This window comes from Erpetoichthys calabaricus, chromosome 9 (assembly GCF_900747795.2).
Source record: "Erpetoichthys calabaricus chromosome 9, fErpCal1.3, whole genome shotgun sequence".
In the NCBI taxonomy this organism is placed as follows: domain Eukaryota; kingdom Metazoa; phylum Chordata; class Cladistia; order Polypteriformes; family Polypteridae; genus Erpetoichthys; species Erpetoichthys calabaricus.
The window spans coordinates 149090807-149112924 of record NC_041402.2 but is presented as its reverse complement, the minus strand read 5'-3'; the positions used below and the strand labels follow the sequence as shown (position 1 = coordinate 149112924).

At 38.0% G+C, this 22118-nt stretch overlaps 1 protein-coding gene across 1 annotated transcript in view; it reads right to left on the bottom strand.

Moving 5' to 3' along the window:
- LOC114657662 (transmembrane protease serine 5) overlaps window positions 1-22118 on the bottom strand; it is a 117421-nt gene that overhangs the window by 29093 nt on the left and 66210 nt on the right. Inside the window, 2 exon segments of the mRNA XM_051932279.1 lie at window positions 6194-6237; window positions 13333-13446. Of these exon segments, the coding sequence (XP_051788239.1) occupies window positions 6194-6237; window positions 13333-13446 (158 nt within the window).

Genomic DNA, 22118 nt, shown 5'->3' with positions numbered 1-22118 from the left:
ATATCTGAATTAGGCTCATTGGTTATTGGCTGTTTTCTGGAGTTCAAACCAAGTGTAAAGGAAAATTTTATTTGTTATGGATTCAAATGGAATTGCATCTGCAGGAGTTCCTTCAAAAATGCTTAAAAACGTTGCTGCTACATCCTAAACAAAACAGATAACATACTATGGGACAGAAATTGTATTTATTTAAACACATTTTAAACCAATGAATTCAGGTCAGGGGTGTGAGAAGAAAGCCTATCATTGCAGCAAAGAGCTTAAAACAAAAACTAAGCCTAGTGTACAAAACTCTGAGCACACTGTCTGTTGTGTCATTACACTCACAGGTTATGCATGAGCATGCACACGTGTTATTTCTGTATCTGATATGCAGAAATGCTGTACTTCCAGGAGTCTGAATGTTGCCGCATTTTTTCAATTCTTTGTTGACTTTGTGCGCGGCTGTTTGATGTAAGTTTTATGCTTTGTTAATTTAGAATATTAGAAATATAACAATTTTTTGCCATGTAATGATAAAGCTCTTAATGATGTTTTGCTAACGTGTTCAGGCAACCCTGTCAAAGTGTGTTAACTTTAATGTTTAAAAATATATAAAATAGGCTCAGAAATGTTGTTTCTTTATTAATAGATAAGAACTTCTAGAAAACAGACTTGGTAATGGCTTTGTTAATTCCTGCCACCATCTACTGACCTTTTTAGGTATTACCTGTTTTTAGCATTCTGTGGGCTTTTATTTTGTGACAGCTATTTTATGCTATTGTATTTGTTCTGTTTCAGAAACCACACACATACATTTATCTGCAAATAAATATTTAGCTCTAGAAAGCCATTGCAACGTTGAGCAGTTCATTGAGTCTTTCCACATTAATTCTTGTCTACTTGATCCTTCTTATCAGGGATTAGGATTTGGTGCCACATACACACCAGTTTGACGCATGCACTGTTTAGCACCTAGACAGGACACAAACCCACCACAGGGCAGACTTAACCAAAGTGGGGTTAAATCAGCGTACTACTCAACCCAATGTACACAATGTAAACAGGAATATATGAAGAAAGAAATCACTACACAGGGAGAATACACTGTGTGAACTCTGCACAGACAGCAACTAAGTGGGACCCTGAAGTTATGGAACAGCCAGTGCAAACATGCATTTGTTTCATGTTAACACATGAAATGTGTCGCTAGGCATCACCTGCCCTTCTACAGTGGAGAGGAGGTAGGGAGCATTTAGCAGACCAGAACAGGAAATGTTTACTTCCTATGTGTAATACCGTACCTTTACTTACATTAAATTTCTTCTGCCCCAAATTTCCCCATTCTGTATAAGTTCCTCTATAACAATTTAGCTAATTCTACATTATCGCCCCTTCCACCTAGTTTGGTATCATCTGCAGACTTAACCAACTTTCTGTTTATGTTCTTGTTTTGACCGTTAATATATATTAAAAAGAACAGCAGCTCCAGCACTGGTCCCAGGGGGACACCCTAATTGGGACACCCTAACCTAATTCTGCAAAAAACATTTGCTTCCCTTGTTTGAGTCAATTTTGTACAAACCTACAAACCGTGTCTTGAATTTCCACCTCTCTTAGTTTGATCACTAAACTTTCATGTGGTATCTTAACAAAAGAGTTCTGAAAACCAAGATAAATAATATTATATGCACTTCTCTTATTGTATGCTTTTGTTATTTCCTCATAGGATTCCAGCATATTTGTGAAACATGACCTTCCCCATCTAAACTCATGTTGACTATTTGCTCAGTCTTTTCCTTAGTAATTACTGTACTTACATTAAATTACCTGTAATGCATATTAAGTTTACTGGCCTATAGTTACTTGGATTGGCCCAGTCACCCTTTTCATACAATGGAGTAATATTTGCTAGCTTCCAGTTTTTAGGAATTCCCACAATATGCAGTGATTTTTGACAAATACAGTCATGTGAAAAAGTTTGTGAACCCCTCTTAATTCTTTGGATTTTTGTTTATCATTGCCAGAGCTTTCAAAGTAGCAACTTCCTTTTAATATATGACATGCCTTATGGAAACAGTAGTTTTTCAGCAGTGACATTAAGTTTATTGGATTAACAGAAAATATGCAATATGCATCATAACAAAATTAGACAGGTGCATAAATTTGGGCACCCCAACAGAGATATTACATCAATACTTAGTTGAACCTCCTTATGTAAATGTAACAGCCTCTAGACGCCTCCTATAGCCTTGATGAGTGTCTGGATTCTGGATGGAGGTATTTTTGACCATTCTTCCATACAAAATCTCTCCAGTTCAGTTAAATTTGATGGCTGTCGAGCATGGACAGCCTGCTTCGAATCATCCCATAGTTTTCCAATTATATTCAAAGTTAGAGGACTGTGACAGCCATTCCAGAACATTGTACTTCTCCCTCTGCATGAATGCCTTTGTAGATATCGAACTGTGTTTTGGGTCATTGTCTTGTTGGAATATCCAACCCCTGCATAAATTCAGCTTTGTGACTGATGCTTGAACATTATCCTGAAGAATTTGTTGATATTGGGTTGAATTCATGCGACCCTCGACTTTAACAAGGGCCCCAGTCCCTGAACTAGCCACACAGCCCCACAGCATGATGGAACCTCCACCAAATTTGACAGTAGGTAGCATGTGTTTTTCTTGGAATGCGGTGTTCATCTTCCGCCATGCAAAGCGCTTTTTGTTATGACCAAATAACTCAATTTTTGTCTCATCAGTCCAAAACACTTTGTTCCAAAATGAATCTGGCTTGTCTAAATGAGCATTTGCATACAACAAGCGACTCTGTTTGTGGCGTGAGTGCAGAAAGGGCTTCTTTCTCATCACTCTGCCATACAGATGTTCTTTGTGCAAATTGTGCTGAATTGTAGAACGATATAGAGATACACCATCTGCAGCAAGATGTTCTTGCAGGTCTTTGGAGGTGATCTGTGGGTTGTCTGTAACCATTCTCACAATCCTGCGCATATGCTGCTCCTGTCTTTTTCTTGGCCTGCCAGACCTGGTTTAACAGCAACTGTGCCTGTGGCCTTCCATTTCCTGATTCCATTCCTTACAGTTGAAACTGACAGTTTAAACCTCTGAGATAGCTTTATGTAGTCTTCCCCTAAACCATGATACTGAACAATCTTTGTTTTCAGATCTTTTGAGAGTTGCTTTGAGGATCCCATGCTGTCACTCTTCAGAGGAGAGTCAAAGGGAAGCACAACTTGCAATGACCACCTTAAATACCTTTTATATCTCATGATTGGACACACCTGTCTATGAAGTTCATGGCTTAACGAGCTAATCCAACCAATCTGGTGTTGCAAGTAATCAGCATTGAGCAGTTACATGTATTCAAATCAGCAAAATTACAAGGGGACCCAAATTTTTGCACAGCCAGTTTTTCACATTTGATTTACTGTAACTTCATACAATTAAATACTGCTTCACTAAAAATCTTTGTTCGGAAAACACCCCAGTACTCAGATGTTCCTAGGAAATGAAAGACATACCACTGTTATCTTTTTTGTTGAAAGTAGAGTAAATTATTATGCAGGCTGAGAGGGGTTCCCAAACTTTTTCATATGACTGTATGTGTAAGGGTTTACTCTTAAGTGCTCACTCTCTAAAACTTTTTTAAAATGGAAATCTCATGGTATCAGGCACAGTCTAAGGACACATCATGATAGTTGTATGGCATCATCTGCTAAAACACCAGTCAACATGTCAGGAACCAGCTACTTGATTGATAGTAAAATAAGAGCCGGGAAGCACCTCTGTAAAATGGTGTTCCAGTTATATAAGGCAAGATGATATACGTTTTTACAGTAATTAAAGTATATCAACAGTTACATTATAAAATTGTAGATGTCAAGTGAAAGTGTAGTTTTTAATCTTCAGTGTATGAATATCTTAACTATTTTCTTTTTCATTTCTTATTTATTTAGTTTTAATTATTGTGAAAGTTGCCCCCTATGGAACAGCTAAAATCAATCCAAATTTTCTTCATTGTAAAGCCACAGATTACCAATTGATGTCAAACTATTTAATAACAAGCTTTACTTAATATTTTTGCATTTTGTCTTCTGTGATGAATGGCTCCCGGGGGGACAAGTCATGCATATTTGTCTATCCATCCATTATTCAACTCAATTCAGTTCACTTTATTTTCATATAGTTGCCTTCAATGGGTAAAATGCAAATACAAACTTTACTAATGAAATAATTAGTACATAATGACATAAAATTCTTTGAAATAATCAGTCAGTGAAGTCCAGCACTATCTGTCCATTAATTAACTGTTAAAATATGGCCAATTGTCATCAGAGGAATGAAAAACAAGAACTCCAGATAGCAGCATCCCTGGAGAAAATAAACCTCTGGAAGGTCCACAGTCAGTTATAACAGAGAAAGACCTTGGCCATCTGGCAGCCCACGCCCTCCTGGGCAGACATGCGGAAGGAATGAATTCTAAACTTTAAAATCTTTATTTTTTGTGTGAATAACAATGAAAACTAACTCACAATATAGACATGCTATTGTAATTATAATCCTGTTATTCCGCTGGGTGTTTATTTTCACTACTGAAGCTTGCAGTTTGTTTCTAGCTAGTGATTACATATAAGATCTGATATAGCATCTCTTGTACAAAACTATTTCAAACTGTGACATATTAAAGACTGTCCCATATTACAACATTCCAACCACTTTGGGCAAAAAGTGTTTGCATCTCTACAATCAGGTGGATGGTATTGCGGGATCAAACCTCCAAACCTGACGCATAGAAATAAGGTTTTTCTTCCAAAGAGTACATGTTGTGAACACCTCAAACACTTTCATTGTGTTACCACTATAGTTATATTTTTTTTCTGTAATCTGTGGGAGCTGTTAAATGATTTTATTTTTTAACTAGTCAAACACATGGACCTCTGGTCCTCAAATAAAAGGAATTTGAAAATGGGTCGACATATCTTGTGTAAAAGCAAATAAGAAGTACATCGTAATTATAACTTCTTGAACATGTCAGCTGTTGGACTTTGTTTTGCACAGCTGTTGATTCTGTCTTTGTGTTGTAGTTTCTTCTTGAACTACATATGGAAGTTATAATGTCTTTTCGGACACTGGCAGTTTAAATAGAGTAAGCAGTAATTCTCCATTATGGCAACACAGACTTTTCTTTCCCCTCTGATGAAAATAGAGTTTTACAGTGAGCACATAGCCAATCTAACTTGTTCAAGTAGTGTTCATAGGACATTTCTTCATGGTTGTGTTCACAGCCTGTATCACAGTGTTAGTCTGGCATGCCAATGGGCCAGAGTGTCAGAAAGCTGCACAATGGCTGTATATTCAGGCCCTCTTCTCACTTTGGCATGAGCAGAAGTGTCTTGGTATCTTAGTGGTCCTAATTTGTGTGTGACATGCTGGTGTGTATCACTTTCATTTGCGATGAAGTGAATATCTCATAGTTGACGGGCAGCAGATGACGCTGTTGTTCTTCTTGTTGTTCGTATGATCAGCATGAGCAATGTGCTTAATAGTGAAAGGCTCCAAATGTAGTCATAACAAATTCCAGCAACCGAGGTCACTCTACCTGTCAGGCGAGGTGTGTATCCACATCTCCACTTGCCTTGACAAGGAGTGGAAGCCCATTTTCTAGGTCACTGTAACCTCCACTCCAAACTCATGGGTCGTCTTGCATGTATCACAACATAAGCTGTCTACTGAGACCAGAATCAAACTTTAAGGGCCAGGGGTTTGTGAGTTTTTGTGTAAAAGCCAGACAACCGATAGCTCTGCCATTTTTCAGCTCCTGGTTCCTTAATTTTCTTTCTGTACCTGTCAATATTTGTAAGGAACTTCCAAACATCCATTGTTAGCATGTTTTTTTCCCCTCATTTTCCTATTTTCCTTTAATATGTCAAAGATGCATATCTTAGACTGACTGGCACCTATTGACTGAACTATAATGAGCACGAGTGTGCCCTACCAATCATATCCTTAATTAATAAAAGAACATTTTAAAAATGAATAGACACTAAATGAATAAAGAAAGAAATCCACAATTAGTTTGATAAACCAGTAAAACTGATTAGATGTTAAGGGAAAGCAGGGATAAAAGAATAAAAAACTGATCGGGATGCAAATTGATAGTAAGCAAAGAACTGACAGTCAATCCAATGACTTACCGAAACACTTCAGTGCAATAACTTTGCCTGTAACACAACTTCCCCTAAAAAGAACAAAAGAGGTCAAATTAGAATAAGAAATGTATGTAGATATACTGTCATATAATTTGAAACACTGGACCTTAAACAGAGAAAGCAGCAAACTCTGCATAATCCATCATTCACTGCCTTCTGAAATTCCTGTTATTCTAAGCATGTCTGACATAAAATGATTAGTCTTTGAAATATGCTTACCACATTACACAGGAAAGCTGCTACAGCAGTCCTGGCCTAAGTATGGGATTTGAAAAGCTTTGTACAACCACAGCAGCCCGGCCTTCTCCAGTGAGACTAAAACTGAAAATTCTCACTATTTGAATGTTTTCAGAAAGTGCTTATTTTGTTTTATATGAAAACCGTACATAAAAGCAAGGACCTTATGAGTTATCTTAAAATCATCTTAGCTAAAAATCATACTCTGCAAATTACCTCTCTGTGGCATGATGAGCTGATATACTTAGGAGAGACATATCTTCAATTTCTAGTTCTAATGTATTTAACTGCTTATGTTACGACTCAGGCAAGTAGTAAATAGAAAGTTCTTAGCAAGCCTGCTGCAACAGCTGAGAAAGATTTCAGATTTTGTGCTAAGAGAACAGTGAGATATTCAATTAGATTAGTTCAACTTTATTAATCCCATGGGAAAATTATATACACAATGCCTGAGACAGACTTTCATATGGGTTCTGCTCATGGTTCTGTAGCTATGTTGGCCTTATAGAACCTGAAGGAAATTTAGTTCTTTGCAACAGAATTAAATTTTCAAAGTTTCTAGATTGGCAGACTGACAAAACTACCACAATAGAATCAGTTAAAAACATAAGACATTTTATAGGGGAAGAAAAAAAGCTCTGTAGCATAACATTTTCACGCTCATTCCTGACACAACTGGACTCATGGTAGGAACCAGCCCTGGATGGTGGCCACTTAGGTACACAACACATAATTTAAAATCAATAATTAACCAACCGTGAACATCTTTTGAAGAAAAAAACAGTGTCCATAGGTAAAACCCCACATTCATAAAGGGACATGCCAACTGTGTAAAGTTACTGTCTGGGATCTGAGCAGAAGAAGCTGTTACCATGAATCTTCACCAGTAGAAGAAGCTAGCTCAGATTAATTCCAATTTTATTATGGCAAAAGTGTCAAAATGTCAGTGATGTGTATTTCAAAAACCTGACGTGCTAGCTTAATTCATATATGAAATCAGTGTAAAAAACGTAATAAAGAGATGCTCTGAAGTTCCCAGAAGCAAACAAAAAATATTTTTTTGTAGACCAGTGTTATCAGGAATGATGTATATAGAAAGTAAGTTTGTCCTGTGTCTGTTTAATAAAGTAAATCTCAGTCAGAAGGTTAGTGGTTGATGGTCCAATGAACACTTCAAACGGTCAAATTTCCCTCTCCACATCTTTAGTGTTTGACAAGAATTCTGAATGCAATGGGTGAGTTCTGCCTGAAAGGACGCTTGCTGATTGTTTGTTGAAGATAGATTTGATCGTTAAGACCTTACCATTCTTTTTCACATGTTGATTCATCTTATTTTTGTTGGTGTTTTTTTGTACCATTTCCAAATAAACCGAGACAGTCATGAATAAGACGCAGTACAGAATATGTTTTTCTAAAAGGTGATATCATTTAATTATGAATGGTAAGAAGACAGAAAAAAACATTGTCATTTCCTTTAGAAGATCAGTGCTGTGTTTTGAAGGAAGTAATTGTTTTGTTATTCCACAGATTTCTTAATGACTGCGCAACACAAAAAACATATTTCAGGTTAATAAATTAGAAACATATTATCTAGTAATCACTTTAAAGTCTTCAATCTCACCAAACTAAGAGAAAAAGAAGAGTTAGAGAGAAAAGAAAACACCACCTTATCCGCAGGTTTGGCATCAGTGGTTTTGACCCACTGAGGTAAGAAATTATTTTTAAAAAAATCAAGAAAATACTTGAAAAAGAACATTTGAAATTCTTGCATGCAGCACTGCCTGCTAGATGCGCCCAAGAAACAACATGTGAAGGCTGATTCTGCTTAGACACGGTGTACCTAAGCCCATCCAACCCGCGGTATCACTCCTTGTGTTCGCTTTGTGCATACGATTGTGTTTATGCTTTAATAGAAATCCTGAGCAGGGGGTCCTAGAATCTTTTATCTGCAGACAAAGCAGGCCAAAATGTACAAGTCATAAAGAAGATGGCGGACAAAGCATAGCAAATCACAAGTAGTTAAAAATAGCTCAGTCTTTGAAGATACATACAGTGCCTATAAAAAGTATTTACCCTCCTAGAATTTTTCAGATTTTACTGTTATACACCATTCAATTACAGTGAATTTATTTTTAACTTTTTTGACACTGACACTGATCAACAGAAAAGAGCCCTCTAATGTCAAAGTAAAGGGACATCTCTACAATTACTATTTTTACATTGTTTTTCATGCTTTATGTTATTTCTGTTAGTTTTGCTTGTAATGGTTGTCTGGAATATGTGTGTGTGTCACTGTGAGTTTGCACCATTCCCCATTCCTGATAATAGTGGAATGTCGTAATTTGTAAGGCCAGCCAATGGTACATAGGGAGGGGAGCACCTGGCTTGGAGGGCCCAACAGATTGTACGTGGAGGAGCCAACGAACGGTATGCAAATGGGTGGTGGGAAAAAGGAGAGAAGGAGCGCAGAGCCAAGAGAGAAGCGGACGCCATAAAAGGAAAAGGCAAGAGGAAAAGAGATTGACACCACATGGAAAACGTCAGGTGAACCCAGGTTCATTTCAGGACAAATTATTTTCCCTTTTTGGAGAAGATATTCGGGAGAGGACCTGACAGGCCAGCACAAGTGACAGTTGATCGGTACATTTCCCGGAACAGGAGGTATGGTTCGGGGCATCATTCTCCACCACAAACTGTAGATAGTCATCCCCAACAGAGAATATTTAAAGGACTACGAATACATTGATTTTTTCTTTTTCTCGTTATCATATTTATGTATTAGTGGCGTATGTGGTTAAGTGTTTTGTGTTGTGATTCGTGTGGGGAGGAAGTGCTGCAGCACGATAATATGTATATAGGGGTTTCTTGTTAAGTGTGTGTAATCTCTTCCAATAATCATTTTTTCACTTAACTCTACATGTACTGGTGTGGTTTCTGTACTGGGGCGGTGTAGTAGGAAAGTAGTGTTGGTCGCTCGCACTTCGGATTATTTCTTTTTTTTTTTTCCTTGCTGCCAGTCTATGATGACAGCGCATATTATAATCGTGCCAGCTCGGGGAGTGGTACATGCTTATGATTTGTTTTTGTGCTGTCATTCCTTGTACTTTATGGGTAGAACCCCAGCCTGAGGTCACTGCTGAGGGGTCCTTCTTCTGACTTTATTTTGCAGTCAGAAAGTGAGACCCAGCAGGCGATTGTTGAGTTTGTCTTGGAGTTTACTGTGAGTACTGGTATTTTGTGATTTTTCCAGCTTTTTGGATTTTTTTTTTTCTTTTGTTATTATTGGGTTGCTATTTTGAACATGTTCGCCTTCAGATTGCCCTTTTCAGCAAATACAATTTTTTTTCTATTTTTCTATGTTCTATTTTTCATTGTTGCCCTTTTGTACTTTGAACTTTTAAAAGCAGTTCTTCATTATGGGCCTAAGCAGGCCAAAACCTGCAGGTAGTAGTTGTTGGACTGGCTGCCTTGGAGTGAGACTATATCTGGGCAAAAAAAAACCAAAAAACAGAATGCACTGATTTTCAAATCTCATAAACCCAAATTTTACTCACAATAGAACATAGTAAACATATCAAATGTTTAAACTGAGAAAATGTACCATTTTAAGAAAAGAATAAGGTAATTTTGAATTTGATAGCAGCAATATGTCTCAAAAAAGTTAGGACAGTGCCATGTTTAACACTATATGGCATCTCCTCCTCTTTTTCCAACCGTCCATAAATGTCTGAGACCTGGGGAGACCATTTGCTGGAAGATGATGGCTTTTCTGGATCATGTTCTCACTTAACCTGCACTTGTGTATGGCACAGCGAGCTGTGTTCATAGACAGTGATTTCTGGAACTGTTCCTAAGCCCATGCAGTGATTTCCATGACAGAATCAGGCCTGTTTTTAATGCAGTGCCACCTGAAGGCCCAAAGATCATGGGCATCCAATACTGATTTTCGGCCTTGTCACTTGCGCACGGATACTTCTCCAGATTCTCTGAATCTTTTGATTATATTATGTACTGCAGATGATGAGATATTTAAAGTCTTCGTGATTTTATGTTGAAGAACATTATTCTAAAATTGTTCCATAATTTATAGAAGCAGTTTTTTGCAGATTAGTGAACTTCTGCCCATCTTTACTTGTGAGAGACTCTGCCTTTCTAAGATGCTCTTTTTATACCCAATCATGTTACTGATCAGTTCCACTTACTTTTCCAGCCTCTTGTTGCCCCCGTCCCAGCTTTTATGAGACGAGTTGCTGCCATCAAATTTGAAATGAGCTAATATTTTTTATGAAATAGTAAAATTTCTCACTTTCAACATCTGATATCTTTTCTATGTTCAGTTGTGAATAAAATATGGGTTTATGAGATTTGCAAATTCTTGCATTCTGTTATTCACATTTTACTTGTACACAGCATCCCAACTTTTTTGGAATTGGAGTTGTACATAAATCAGAGAAAAACATTACCCTAATAACTTTTAATCCAATCCTCCCCATCCTTACAGCCATCCTGCCTCTGCAAATGAGCTATGAACTCAGTAATTCAGTGTTACAGGCCTCCAGCAAACTCAAAAGCTAGTCAGATTTGAGTTTATAGACATTCTGCACTACCTTGTCATTGATGAATGCCTGTTGGAGTGAATTTTTTTTTCTAAAATTAATAGTCATGGATTTAGATTTCCTATTATATTAAGTTGTAGAAATGATTTATCACACAAGTTAACACAATCATCAATTATTGAATTATAGCATACTGTATTTCATTCTATTTTGCTCATTCCCACCAATTTCATTTGCCTAAACCAATAGCTAAACTGCACCAATATTGTCATCCAGGCAGTTCCTAAAATTGTCAAGATGTGTCTCGTACTAAACAAAAACAGTAATACAGTGATCCCTCGCTATATCGCGCTTCGCCTTTCGCGGCTTCACTCCATCGCGGATTTTATATGTAAGCATATTTAAATATATATCGCGGATTTTTCGCTGCTTCGCGGGTTTCTGCGGACAATGGGTCTTTTAATTTCTGGCACATGCTTCCTCAGTTGGTTTGCCCAGTTGATTTCATACAAGGGACGCTATTGGCAGATGGCTGAGAAACTACCCAACTTACTTTCTCTCTCTCTCTCTCTCTCTTGCGCTGACGTAGGGGGGTGTGAGCAGGGGGGCTGTGTGCAGCTGCTTCCTGAAGGACGTGCTGCACAGTGCTTCGCATACTTAAAAGCTCAAAGGGCACGTATTGATTTTTGACTTTGTTTTTCTGTGGCTCTCTCTCTGTCTCTTCCTGCTCCTGACAGAGGGGGTGCGAGCTGCCGCCTTCAACAGCTTTGTACCGGCGGTGCTTCGCATACTTAAAAGCCAAAAAGCCCTATTGATTTTTTTTTTTGACTGCTTGCTTTGCACTCCTTTGAAAAGGAAGATATGTTTGCATTCTTTTAATTGTGAGACAGAACTGTCATCTCTGTCTTGTCATGGAGCACAGTTTAAACTTTTGAAAAAGAGACAAATGTTTGTTTGCAGTGTTTGAATAACGTTCCTGTCTCTCTACAACCTCCTGTGTTTCTGCGCAAATCTGTGACCCAAGCATGACATTCTAAAAATAACCATATAAACATATGGTTTCTACTTCGCGGATTTTCCTATTTCGCGGGTGGCTCTGGAACGCAACCCCCGCGATGGAGGAGGGATTACTGTATCATGTATGTTTAGCAATCTGAGAGGTATTAAAAAATAATTCCTGGAACCAAATATTAATGTCTATGTAAATTAATGTAAAAAGCTTATTATATACATCTGCTTATTCATATACCAGTGTGTCACATTCTGCCTGCTCTTATGACTTTATCGTTATTTTAACTGCAAAGCTCTTTAGGGGTATATTTAAATTTTTTGGTTTACTTGTGACATTTTTGTAACTAGTTTTCAGGTTATTAACACTTTCTTAGCTATGAATGCTGTGCCACTTTCTAGATGTCTTGGCACTTCTGTTCATTTGTAGTGCAGCCACCATCTTGTATAAAGACAGCATTAAAAGCAGTTTGTTCTGACAATATTAATGAATCATTTTAAATTCCAAAGCCTCTCAAACCACTTCTTTCACAAATACTAACAGTTCTAATGGATTGATATACTAATTTGTCACATTGTGCCCTTCGCAAGTTGAACAGAGTTGCATTGAGTCTACAAATGTCTGCAGATTTTGACAATTTTTGTCTTGAGTTATGTGTAAAAATTAAGTTTGAGAATGTAGAGCAAGAGAGTAGTCAAAAGTTCAAAAGTTGTCAGAAGTAAAATCTAAAAGTCATGAAACACAAGAAAACATTCCATAGAATAAACTGGTTTCTGTTAAAAAAATGGTGTCAAATTAAAAGGGCATTATTGAGAAACAGATAATGTGACATGACGCTTAAGGACGAATGTCAGATATTTCCTACTTATTTTAGTGTGCTGCATTTTATTCATTTGTTCAAATCTACACATGAAAATAAACTGAACTTAACATTATTTTATTTTTTTTGCCATGCTATTATTTAACAGTGTAATTTGTTTCTTTCCTTTAAATAAGTGTATAAAAATATATTGTTTTATGTCTCTCTGTACAGTAGGAATTCTATAGTTGTCACATTTTGAAACATAAGTGACACATGATAAATGTCAATGTACTTAAAATTGTCATAATTCTTACATATATAGTTGATTATTAAATAAAAATAAACTGACATTACTGCCATGTAAGCGTACAGTCTGAATCAGTTAATCCATCAGTCCCCTGAGGGTTAAGTATTGAAAAGAAAGAATATACAATAAAAAATGTATCTATAGTCAATACTCTATTCCACAGAAAATTCCCTGCAGTACAGACTTATTAGTAAGCAATATAAAATAATTTACCTGAACTGCCAAATATTCTGTAGATCATTCTTGGCATCTGCATTAATTTGAACAAATCCATCCGTATAATTGGGCCCAATGTCTGTAAGATTTACTCCTTTGTGTTTTGTGAGCCTTTTGAGAGAAGAAGATCAAGTATGTATTATTACAGCATATAATTAACTAAATACTCTAAAAAATGTGCTGTCTCATAATCAGCCTATTGCTGTTCACTGCAATAAAAAAAGTTAAAGTGTGGTGCGGGATATCTCAGCGTCATGTTTAAGACAAGATGCCAGAACAATGAAGAGATGTAGATTTCAAGTTACGAATAATGTTATGTCCCTCTGTTCATAAATAAGTTAATAAATTAGCAAAGGTGCACACAAATTCACTTTCACTATTGTTTGTGGTTTGGATTTGGCGATACAATATTTTATCAAATAATTCAAATATACCACCTGCCATTATAAATAAATCAATACAGGTTATTAATGAAATAAAAATAATAGAAGATGGAAATATGATGGTATATACAGAGCAATGCACATTCACAAAATCATAAATATAACAGCTTGTTTTTTTTTCCTTTTTTCCATAAAGAAGGGCACAAACTTATGAATGATATCTTCCCTGCTCAATTTTTGTCTAAGGAGTTACTAAACAAAATACTACTCATTCAGAACTGGCTTTTAAATGCTTTTGGAAAACATTTGTTTTTTTCAGCCGATACTTTATTTCATAAGTTTCCAATGTCTTCTTGTTTTTAAATTGATTTGATCCTCTTCACAATTTGTTTTGCCTCACTACCCTAAAAGCCCCTGTTCTTCAGTGAGGGGATGGATTTGTGCGTTTGTGCCTCATACTGTTTAAAGCTTTACTTTACTTTACTTAAGCAAGATAAACAAATTGCTTATAAATATGGTTTCTCCTTCTTGGGCACCTTGCTGTCATTTAGTAAGGATTGACTCAATGCAATGCCCAAGCCCAGGCATAGGGCACTATGACAAGTTCACTGATAAATCCAAATATACAATATATAAATTACAATTTACAAAAAGCATACACATAAACACAAAGATTTGCTTAAACAAACAGTAGTACTAGGGTGTTGTACCGTGTTAGCCATTATGAATGTAGAGAAAAGCCAAGCAAAATGACACCTTTTATTGGCTAACTAAAAAGATTACAATATGCAAGCTTTCGAGGCAAGTCAGGCCCCTTCTTCAGGCAAGATGTAGGGGCCTGACTTGCCTCGAAAGCTTGCATATTGTAATCTTTTTAGTTAGCCAATAAAAGGTGTCATTTTGCTTGGCTTTTCTCTTAAACAAACAGGAAAACAAAGTGGTTTAAAACTGATTAACATAAGCAGAATACATTCATTATTTCACTATGGCCAGTTTACAAAGGAGGAGAGAAATAAAAAACTCTAGTTAGCAACATTCCTGGAGAAATAAACTTCTGCGGAGGTCCATGGTTAGTTATAATGGGCAAAGATAATAACCTGCATTACCGAGCTCTGATAAAGAGTTAGGCCGGAGTTATACTTCATGCGACGTGACGCACGCTGCAGCGGATGCTCCTGCTACGCAAGCGTTGAAGTTTTTATACTTGAGCGCGTACTTTACGTAAATCTGGAGGAATTAGCCAGGTGGCAGTGCGAGATATTATCACGGTGAGAACATGTTCGGCTTCTCTGTGTTGTGAATTGCCTAGAACACCCATTAAATTCTGAAGACACCTTACCGCAATATCTCTGAAAAGGATGTTTATTGATTAAATCCAGGGATGTGTCCATTCCAGCAAGCATTGGGCATGAGTGAGAAACAATCCCTGGACGATGCCTCGGCTCATCGCAAGGTGAATACAAGCACACACATACACTAGCGTCATTTTAGTGGCACCAAATCCCCAAATCTGCATATCTTTGGAAGGAAACCGGAGCTCACTGAGGAAACACAGCAGGAAAATGTGTAAACTCCAGGCAGGGAATATCAGCGACGTGACTTCTTGCAAGACAGGAGCGCTAACGCTCCGCCACTGTGTCACCCGTGTGTGTAATTATAATAATAATAATTATTTGCATTTATATAGCACTTTTCTCACTACTCAAAGCGCTCAGCAATTGCAGGTTAAAGGCCTTGCTGAAGGGCCCAACAGAGCAGAGTCCCTTTTGGCATTTACGGGATTAGAACCGGCAACCTTCCGATTGCCAGTGCATATCCCTAACCTCAGAGCCACCACTCCGTCCTATTAACAGTATTCATTATTTAAATGAAATTACCGATTTATCTGTAAAATGTAATATACATACTTTAATGCTTTTCATCATGAAAGTGATATCAAGTATAAATCTAAGGATTCTAAATGTGCAGAGAGTTAGAATATCATACATTTAATGCGCTCAGTGTGGATCTATTGCTGGCGATTGGCTACTGTCAAGTGCAGAGGAAGCCCTAGAAAAAAAGGTGGCACAGTATGTGAGAATTTTAAAACGTATCGTGTCATTATGATCGGGAATATGCGACGCTTGAATATAAAAGCACCATGAATACATCTGTATGTCGGCATTTTGCTTCACCACATCGAATCATTTATCAAATATCGAAGCGCGCACAATGATCTTGTAGGATCCGCAAAGCTGCTTTCTGTCACATGTAGATAGTAAACAGAGACTCTGACGTCACATTCCAACTTTTAGCACACTGCGCCCCCCCGACTTTTTGCTGGTACTGCAACTCGCACACGCGTCGCATTAATTTCTGAGGACCTGCTCAGAGGACACATCAAATGAACGCTCAGACCGCGTGGCGGCCATGATGCGGGCGCGTACGCGTTCTGAGCGTGAAGTATAAATGAGCCCTTACAAGGGCAGCCCCACGTGGTGACACCAGTACTGCCTACCTACATCAAATTAAACACAGTGTCAGTTTTTCTATGTCCACTGCTGAAACCTGATAAGGTTTAAGGTATCCCTACTAGTCTCCTATTACTTTTTGTGTCATTATTTTTTCAAGGTTTATGCATTAATTGTTCACTTTAGAAAAGAGTATGTCTTTTAGTTTTAGGAATTTGCCACAGCATGGAATTTCATCATTAAAACAATAATATTAATGGCAAATAACAAGACCAGGCATTAACTCTGACAGTAATGGGCAAGGCATTACACTTCAAACCAGATATTTACAGATTTAATCCCTGCCTATAAACTTGAGCAAATCATTGATCTCACTTGTAATCCATTTATAAACAATAAGAAAATGTATACATGACGTAACATTCAGGGGCATTTAGAGAGCAGTTTGAAAGTGTGAGCATTCAGATTTTCAAAAAAATTCAAATTTTCTAACCACTTCATCAGAGATTGTACACAAAATATGTTTTTAATACCATTTTACATTACCTTGTGACTGAAATTGCATTCATAGACAGCAGATTCCAACTCAAGTGATGTAAAGACTCACATGCTATTGTTACTTGTTGTTGGATGTGGAGGGTCTGTGGCCATTCAGACTTCTTAAACATAATTTTTTTCAAAGAAGTACTCAATGGAGATTTAAAATCTGTGCTGTTGTCTCAGGTTAATATTGTTTGCTGCATTCAAACATGACAGTGGATCAATGCGACCCTTTGCTAATTACTTGTATCAGAATAATACTGAATAATTATAATCTTAATATAAGACAGCCATATGGCTATTTTTAGTGTAATGGAAATACTGAGTACACATTTAGTCACTGCAGCATGTGTCACCGAGCTAACTTTCATATATGTCTACATAAGTTAAGTTGAATTTATTTTTAGTTTTAATGATCATCTTGACACGTGTCACTTACTTGCTTTGATTTCAAGGAGAAGGAGAAGTGAGCTGTTGTAACTACAGGGTTGCTCGAGATGCCATGCAGCTGTAAAGACAAGCTTAGGGTATGGCTGAGACAGAAGCCAGACTGTTAGTGTGCAAAAATCCCTGTTTCACGTTCAAGCTGGGCAAGGAACACCCAGTGGGTTTATTGCGCATGAACAGCCAGCGTGCTCACAGACTGTATACTTGTTTGCGCTCTCTGTACAGTGTTTGATTGTAAACTCACTGTTTCTGAATGAGTTATTAATATTATTCACTGTTTAAGGGCAATGAGCTGTACTTTACCTTGTTCTGTTCTAAGATGCTAATTATGACATGTTTTGAGCATACAGAATTGTAAAAAAAACGTAAAACATTTTTCTTTTTTTACACAAACGCCATCTTGGGCCTGCGTTTGGAAATTGGGGTAAAAGTGCCATCTATTGGTTGGCTTAATTGAGAGACAGCATTTCAAGTTTAAGTAACTAAAAATGTAGTGGTTGTAATTACTCTATAATCTATAATGTTTCGGTTTTGCTATTTTGATTGTTTATCTTTGATATGCACTCCATTGGTACTTAAGTACTTAATATATTTCTTTCTTTCTTTCTCTATTTCTGTTTAGATATCGATCACATAACACATCTGTCTGTTATAGTGTTCGATGCAGAGCCTGGAAGGGTGCTCAGAATACTCTTTGGAGTAGCTGCTGTTTTTCTTAACTGAAGAATTAGGCCAGCTGGTGCACAATCAGCCCAGTAACGTACAACTGTCCCTCACAGTTTACATATAACGAGATCCACCCATGTATTGTGATGGTACAATCAATAAATTATACCACTACTACTGTATTGAATACATAGAGAATATCATTATCTGTGAATTAAATAAATAAATGCACATATAATGTCATAACTTTCTTACATGGTAACACTCACTCAGCCAGGCCTGCATGTCACCCCCACCCCATCACATGTTCTGCAGTGAGGTGTATTTGCTTCAGCATTCACAGCAGCAGGAGTTTAATTTTTTTACTAGCAGAAGCGACTATCCATCCATCCATTATGCAACCCGCTATATCCTAACTACAGAGTCAGAGGGGTCTGCTGGAGCCAATCCCAGCCAACACAGGGTGCAAGGCAGGAAACAAACCCCGGGCAGGGCGCCAGCCCATCGCAGGGTGCGTGCACACACACACACACACACACACAACAATTTAGAATCGCCAATGCACCTAACCTGCATGTCTTTGGACTTTGGGAGGAAACCCACGCAGACACGGGGAGAACATGCAAACTCCACGCAGGGAGGACCCGGGAAGCGAACCCAGGTTGAAGCAACTATTGAACAAGTAAAACTAACAAAAAAATATAAATTATACAAGCTGAAATAACCGCTTTCAAAGTGAAATCGAAACAGCCAACTTATTTGTATTTGAAGTCACACAGAATATTTCCCTGTTTCAAGACAGATAAGTTTACAGACTGGCTGTTGCTCCTCAATAGGACTTCTTGCCGTTTCAAAAACACGTACAGCACACCAAATTCAAAATTTAGTAAATATTGAAGTGTACTGGCAAATTTCATTGAATAATAACGGTGTTTGAACAAAAATTGTTCCACTGGTTGTGGCGTAGCTACAATGGGGTGCAATGCACCCGGGCCTCGGGAGGGCCCATCAGGCCTCTTTTTTTTTTTTTTTTTGCGGCGTGACAATGCAGCAGCAATAAAGGGAAAATTCGAGACATTTGAAACAGTGATTCTTTTGGTTCTTGAAACCAGAGTTGTGACAGCCATAAACGTTGTGTCAACGTTACTGGAAGCAGAACAGCAAGATTTGAGCAAAGCTGTGACCCACTTGGAACGTGTCTACAATGAAATAAACGACCTGAGGAATGATTTTGAAGGGGTCAAAAACGAGGCTGTAAGAATGGCTCAAGGATGGGGTATTAATCCTGAATTTAAGCCAAAAAGATCGCGAGCTGTTAGGAGACATTTTGATGAACTTGCAAGAGATGAAAGAATTGAGGGTGCAGAAAAGAATTTTGAAATTTTAGTTTTTAACAAAACGCTTGATATCATTATTTCTCAACTTCGTACGAGGTTTCTTGCCCATCAGAAGATTGCAGACTTGTTTAAGTCAGTGACGCCCAAGTTCATGTCTCAAGCTGATGACCAAGAGCTATATGATGCCTCTATAAAGTTAGTGAATATGTATTCAAAGGACATAACTGCAGACTATTGCACCGAAGTATTGTCCTTCAAAAATGCGTTCAAACAAGATTTATGTCGAATGAAAAGTGTCCGTGATTTGGCTGATTTTTTGATTGTGGAAAATTACTTATCATCATCAAGTTTTCCAAATGTAGTCACAGTTCTGATCTTGTTTCTGACATTGCCAATCACTGTATGTTCAGCAGAGCGCACATTTTCAAAATTGAAGATTATAAAGAATTATTTGCGGAGTACAATGACAGAGATGAGACTTTCTGCATTCGCTGTGCTATCGACTGAAAGTCGACGAGCCATGAAATTGGACACCAATGAGCTTGTAGCAGAATTTGCAAGAAAGAAAGCAAGAAAACAAAAATTCTGATGTGTGCAGACAGTGCATGGTCAGGTAACTCACTTGTCAGGTTATCAGTCACGTATTAGTATTACATGTACTTAATTTATGATATCATAATAATCATAACAATGGTATTCAGTGTATGTAAGTTTGTATAACAATTTTTATTGACAAAATATAAAGAGATGAGAGATTAAAATTGTCTGATTTTTACATAATTATAGACGTTCCGTACTTCCGTATTGTATGGGATTGGGACAATTTCGTATTTCGGCGCCCCTGTCTGTCCCATTTGCCGTTGCCGTGAGGCCTGAGCCCCTGACGAATATTGAACGGAATGCTGAAATGCTCGTTATATTCCGTATTGAAAGTTTTATCCGTCGTGATTTTGATATGTAAACATAGATAATCCTTTATTTTTATTGTTCTATAGTACCGGCTAAGACAACAGACGAGTACAGTGTATATACACTATTAGGCAATAACGCCAAGTCGCCAACACACGTCTGTTTTTACGCTTTACAAAACAAAACTATATTTTTCTCCGAACATCGTTTTTAATGGTTTCCTTCTCAATCTATCTTGTCTTCAAGCATTTCAGCAGCGAGAGCTCCCCCTCCAGAGCGCGAGCGCATGAAGCGCACAGGTTTGGGGGCCCATTCAATGATGATTGCACCCGGGCCCCTGTGAACCTTGCTACGCCGTTGTCCACTGGGAGTTGAGTTGTTTCATGTAGTCAGACAGATAGAAGGACAGACTGACAGACAGACAGACATGCCTATTATGGTGGGTGCTTTTTGATTAATATGCAGACATACCTAAAAATATGAATGTGAGCCGTTGTAAATATATCCTCACATATTGTATTTAAACACAACATGCATGCCAAAAATTCCCTTTGAGTAAAATGTAAGGTTTCTGGATAATTTAATATATTAATCTCCTTCTGGACACCACTTGGAAGGAATATAGCATATTGGTAAGTTTGGGGTTAGTGGTAGAGTTAGGTGCTACATTTTGCTACATTTGATTAACACTGCTAACAATAAACACTGCCCTCACCCACATGGAAAGAGGAAATACATATGTAAGAATGCAGTTCATAGAGTACAGCTCGGCATTCAACACCATCATCCCCTCAAAACTCGTCTTGAAGCTTGACGACCTTGGGTTGGGGACGACCATCTGCAGATGGATTTTCTCTTTCCTCACAAACAGGCCCCAGGTGGTGAGAGTCAGCAAACACACATCCTCATCACTCATTTTAAACACAGGAGCGCCGCCAGGGCTGTGTGCTTAGCCCCCTCTCGTATTCCTTGTTCACCCACAACTGTGTTGCAAAACACGGCACAAACACAATCATCAAGTTTGCAGACGACACAACCATCATAGGCCTTATCACTGACAATGATGAGACGGCCTACAGAGAGGAGGTGCTGGCATTGAGTAATTGGTGCCTGGATAACAACTTGTCTCTTAACGTCAGCAAAACCAAGGAGATGATCGTGGACTATCGGAAACAGCAAGGCGGAGAACACCAGGCCATCTATATCAGCGGCGTAGAAGTTGAAAGGGTTAACAGCTTCAAGTTCCTCGGAGTAAACATCACCGAGGATCTCTCATGGACCCTTCACATAGACACTGTAGTTAAGAAATCTCGCCAGCGGCTCTACTTCCTGAGGAGGCTGAGGAAGTTTGGCATGAATGCCAACATCACCTCAAACTTTTACAGGAGTGTGGTTGAGAGTCTGCTGACGGGCTGCATTACCGTCTGGTATGGGAGCTGCTCTGCCAGCAGCCGGAAATCACTACAGAGAGTGGTGAAGGCAGCAGAGCACATCACGGGCAAGAGTCTCCCTGCCATTGAAGACATTTAACTCCATCGGTGCTTGCGTAAGACAAGCAGCATCATAAAGGACCACAGTCATCCATCACACCAGCTGTTCTCCTTGTTACCGTCTGGCAGACGATACAGGAGTCTGGCTGCTCGGACTACAAGACTTAAGAACAGTTTTTACCACCAGGCCATTCGACTCCTCAACAGCAACACCTGAACACTTACATACACTTACATTACACCTACATTGCATTACATCTACATTGCACTACTCACACACAAACTGTACCTGCACACACTCTGAATACTGACTGGAACATGCATCTGCACTTTATGGAATATGCATCTGTACTTATAAAACATTATCTGTGCAATAACTGTCATTTGTACTTGCTGCTCATTCAACTCATATTGCTTTATAACTTCTTTTAAAACATACACATTTAATTTTATATGGCTAGTCTATTTTTTTAATTATTTTTTTGCTTTATTGGATCTAGGCTGAGTGACTTGTTTGTCTCGTCATACACATTTCATTGTATGTTGACCCTGTGTTAACCT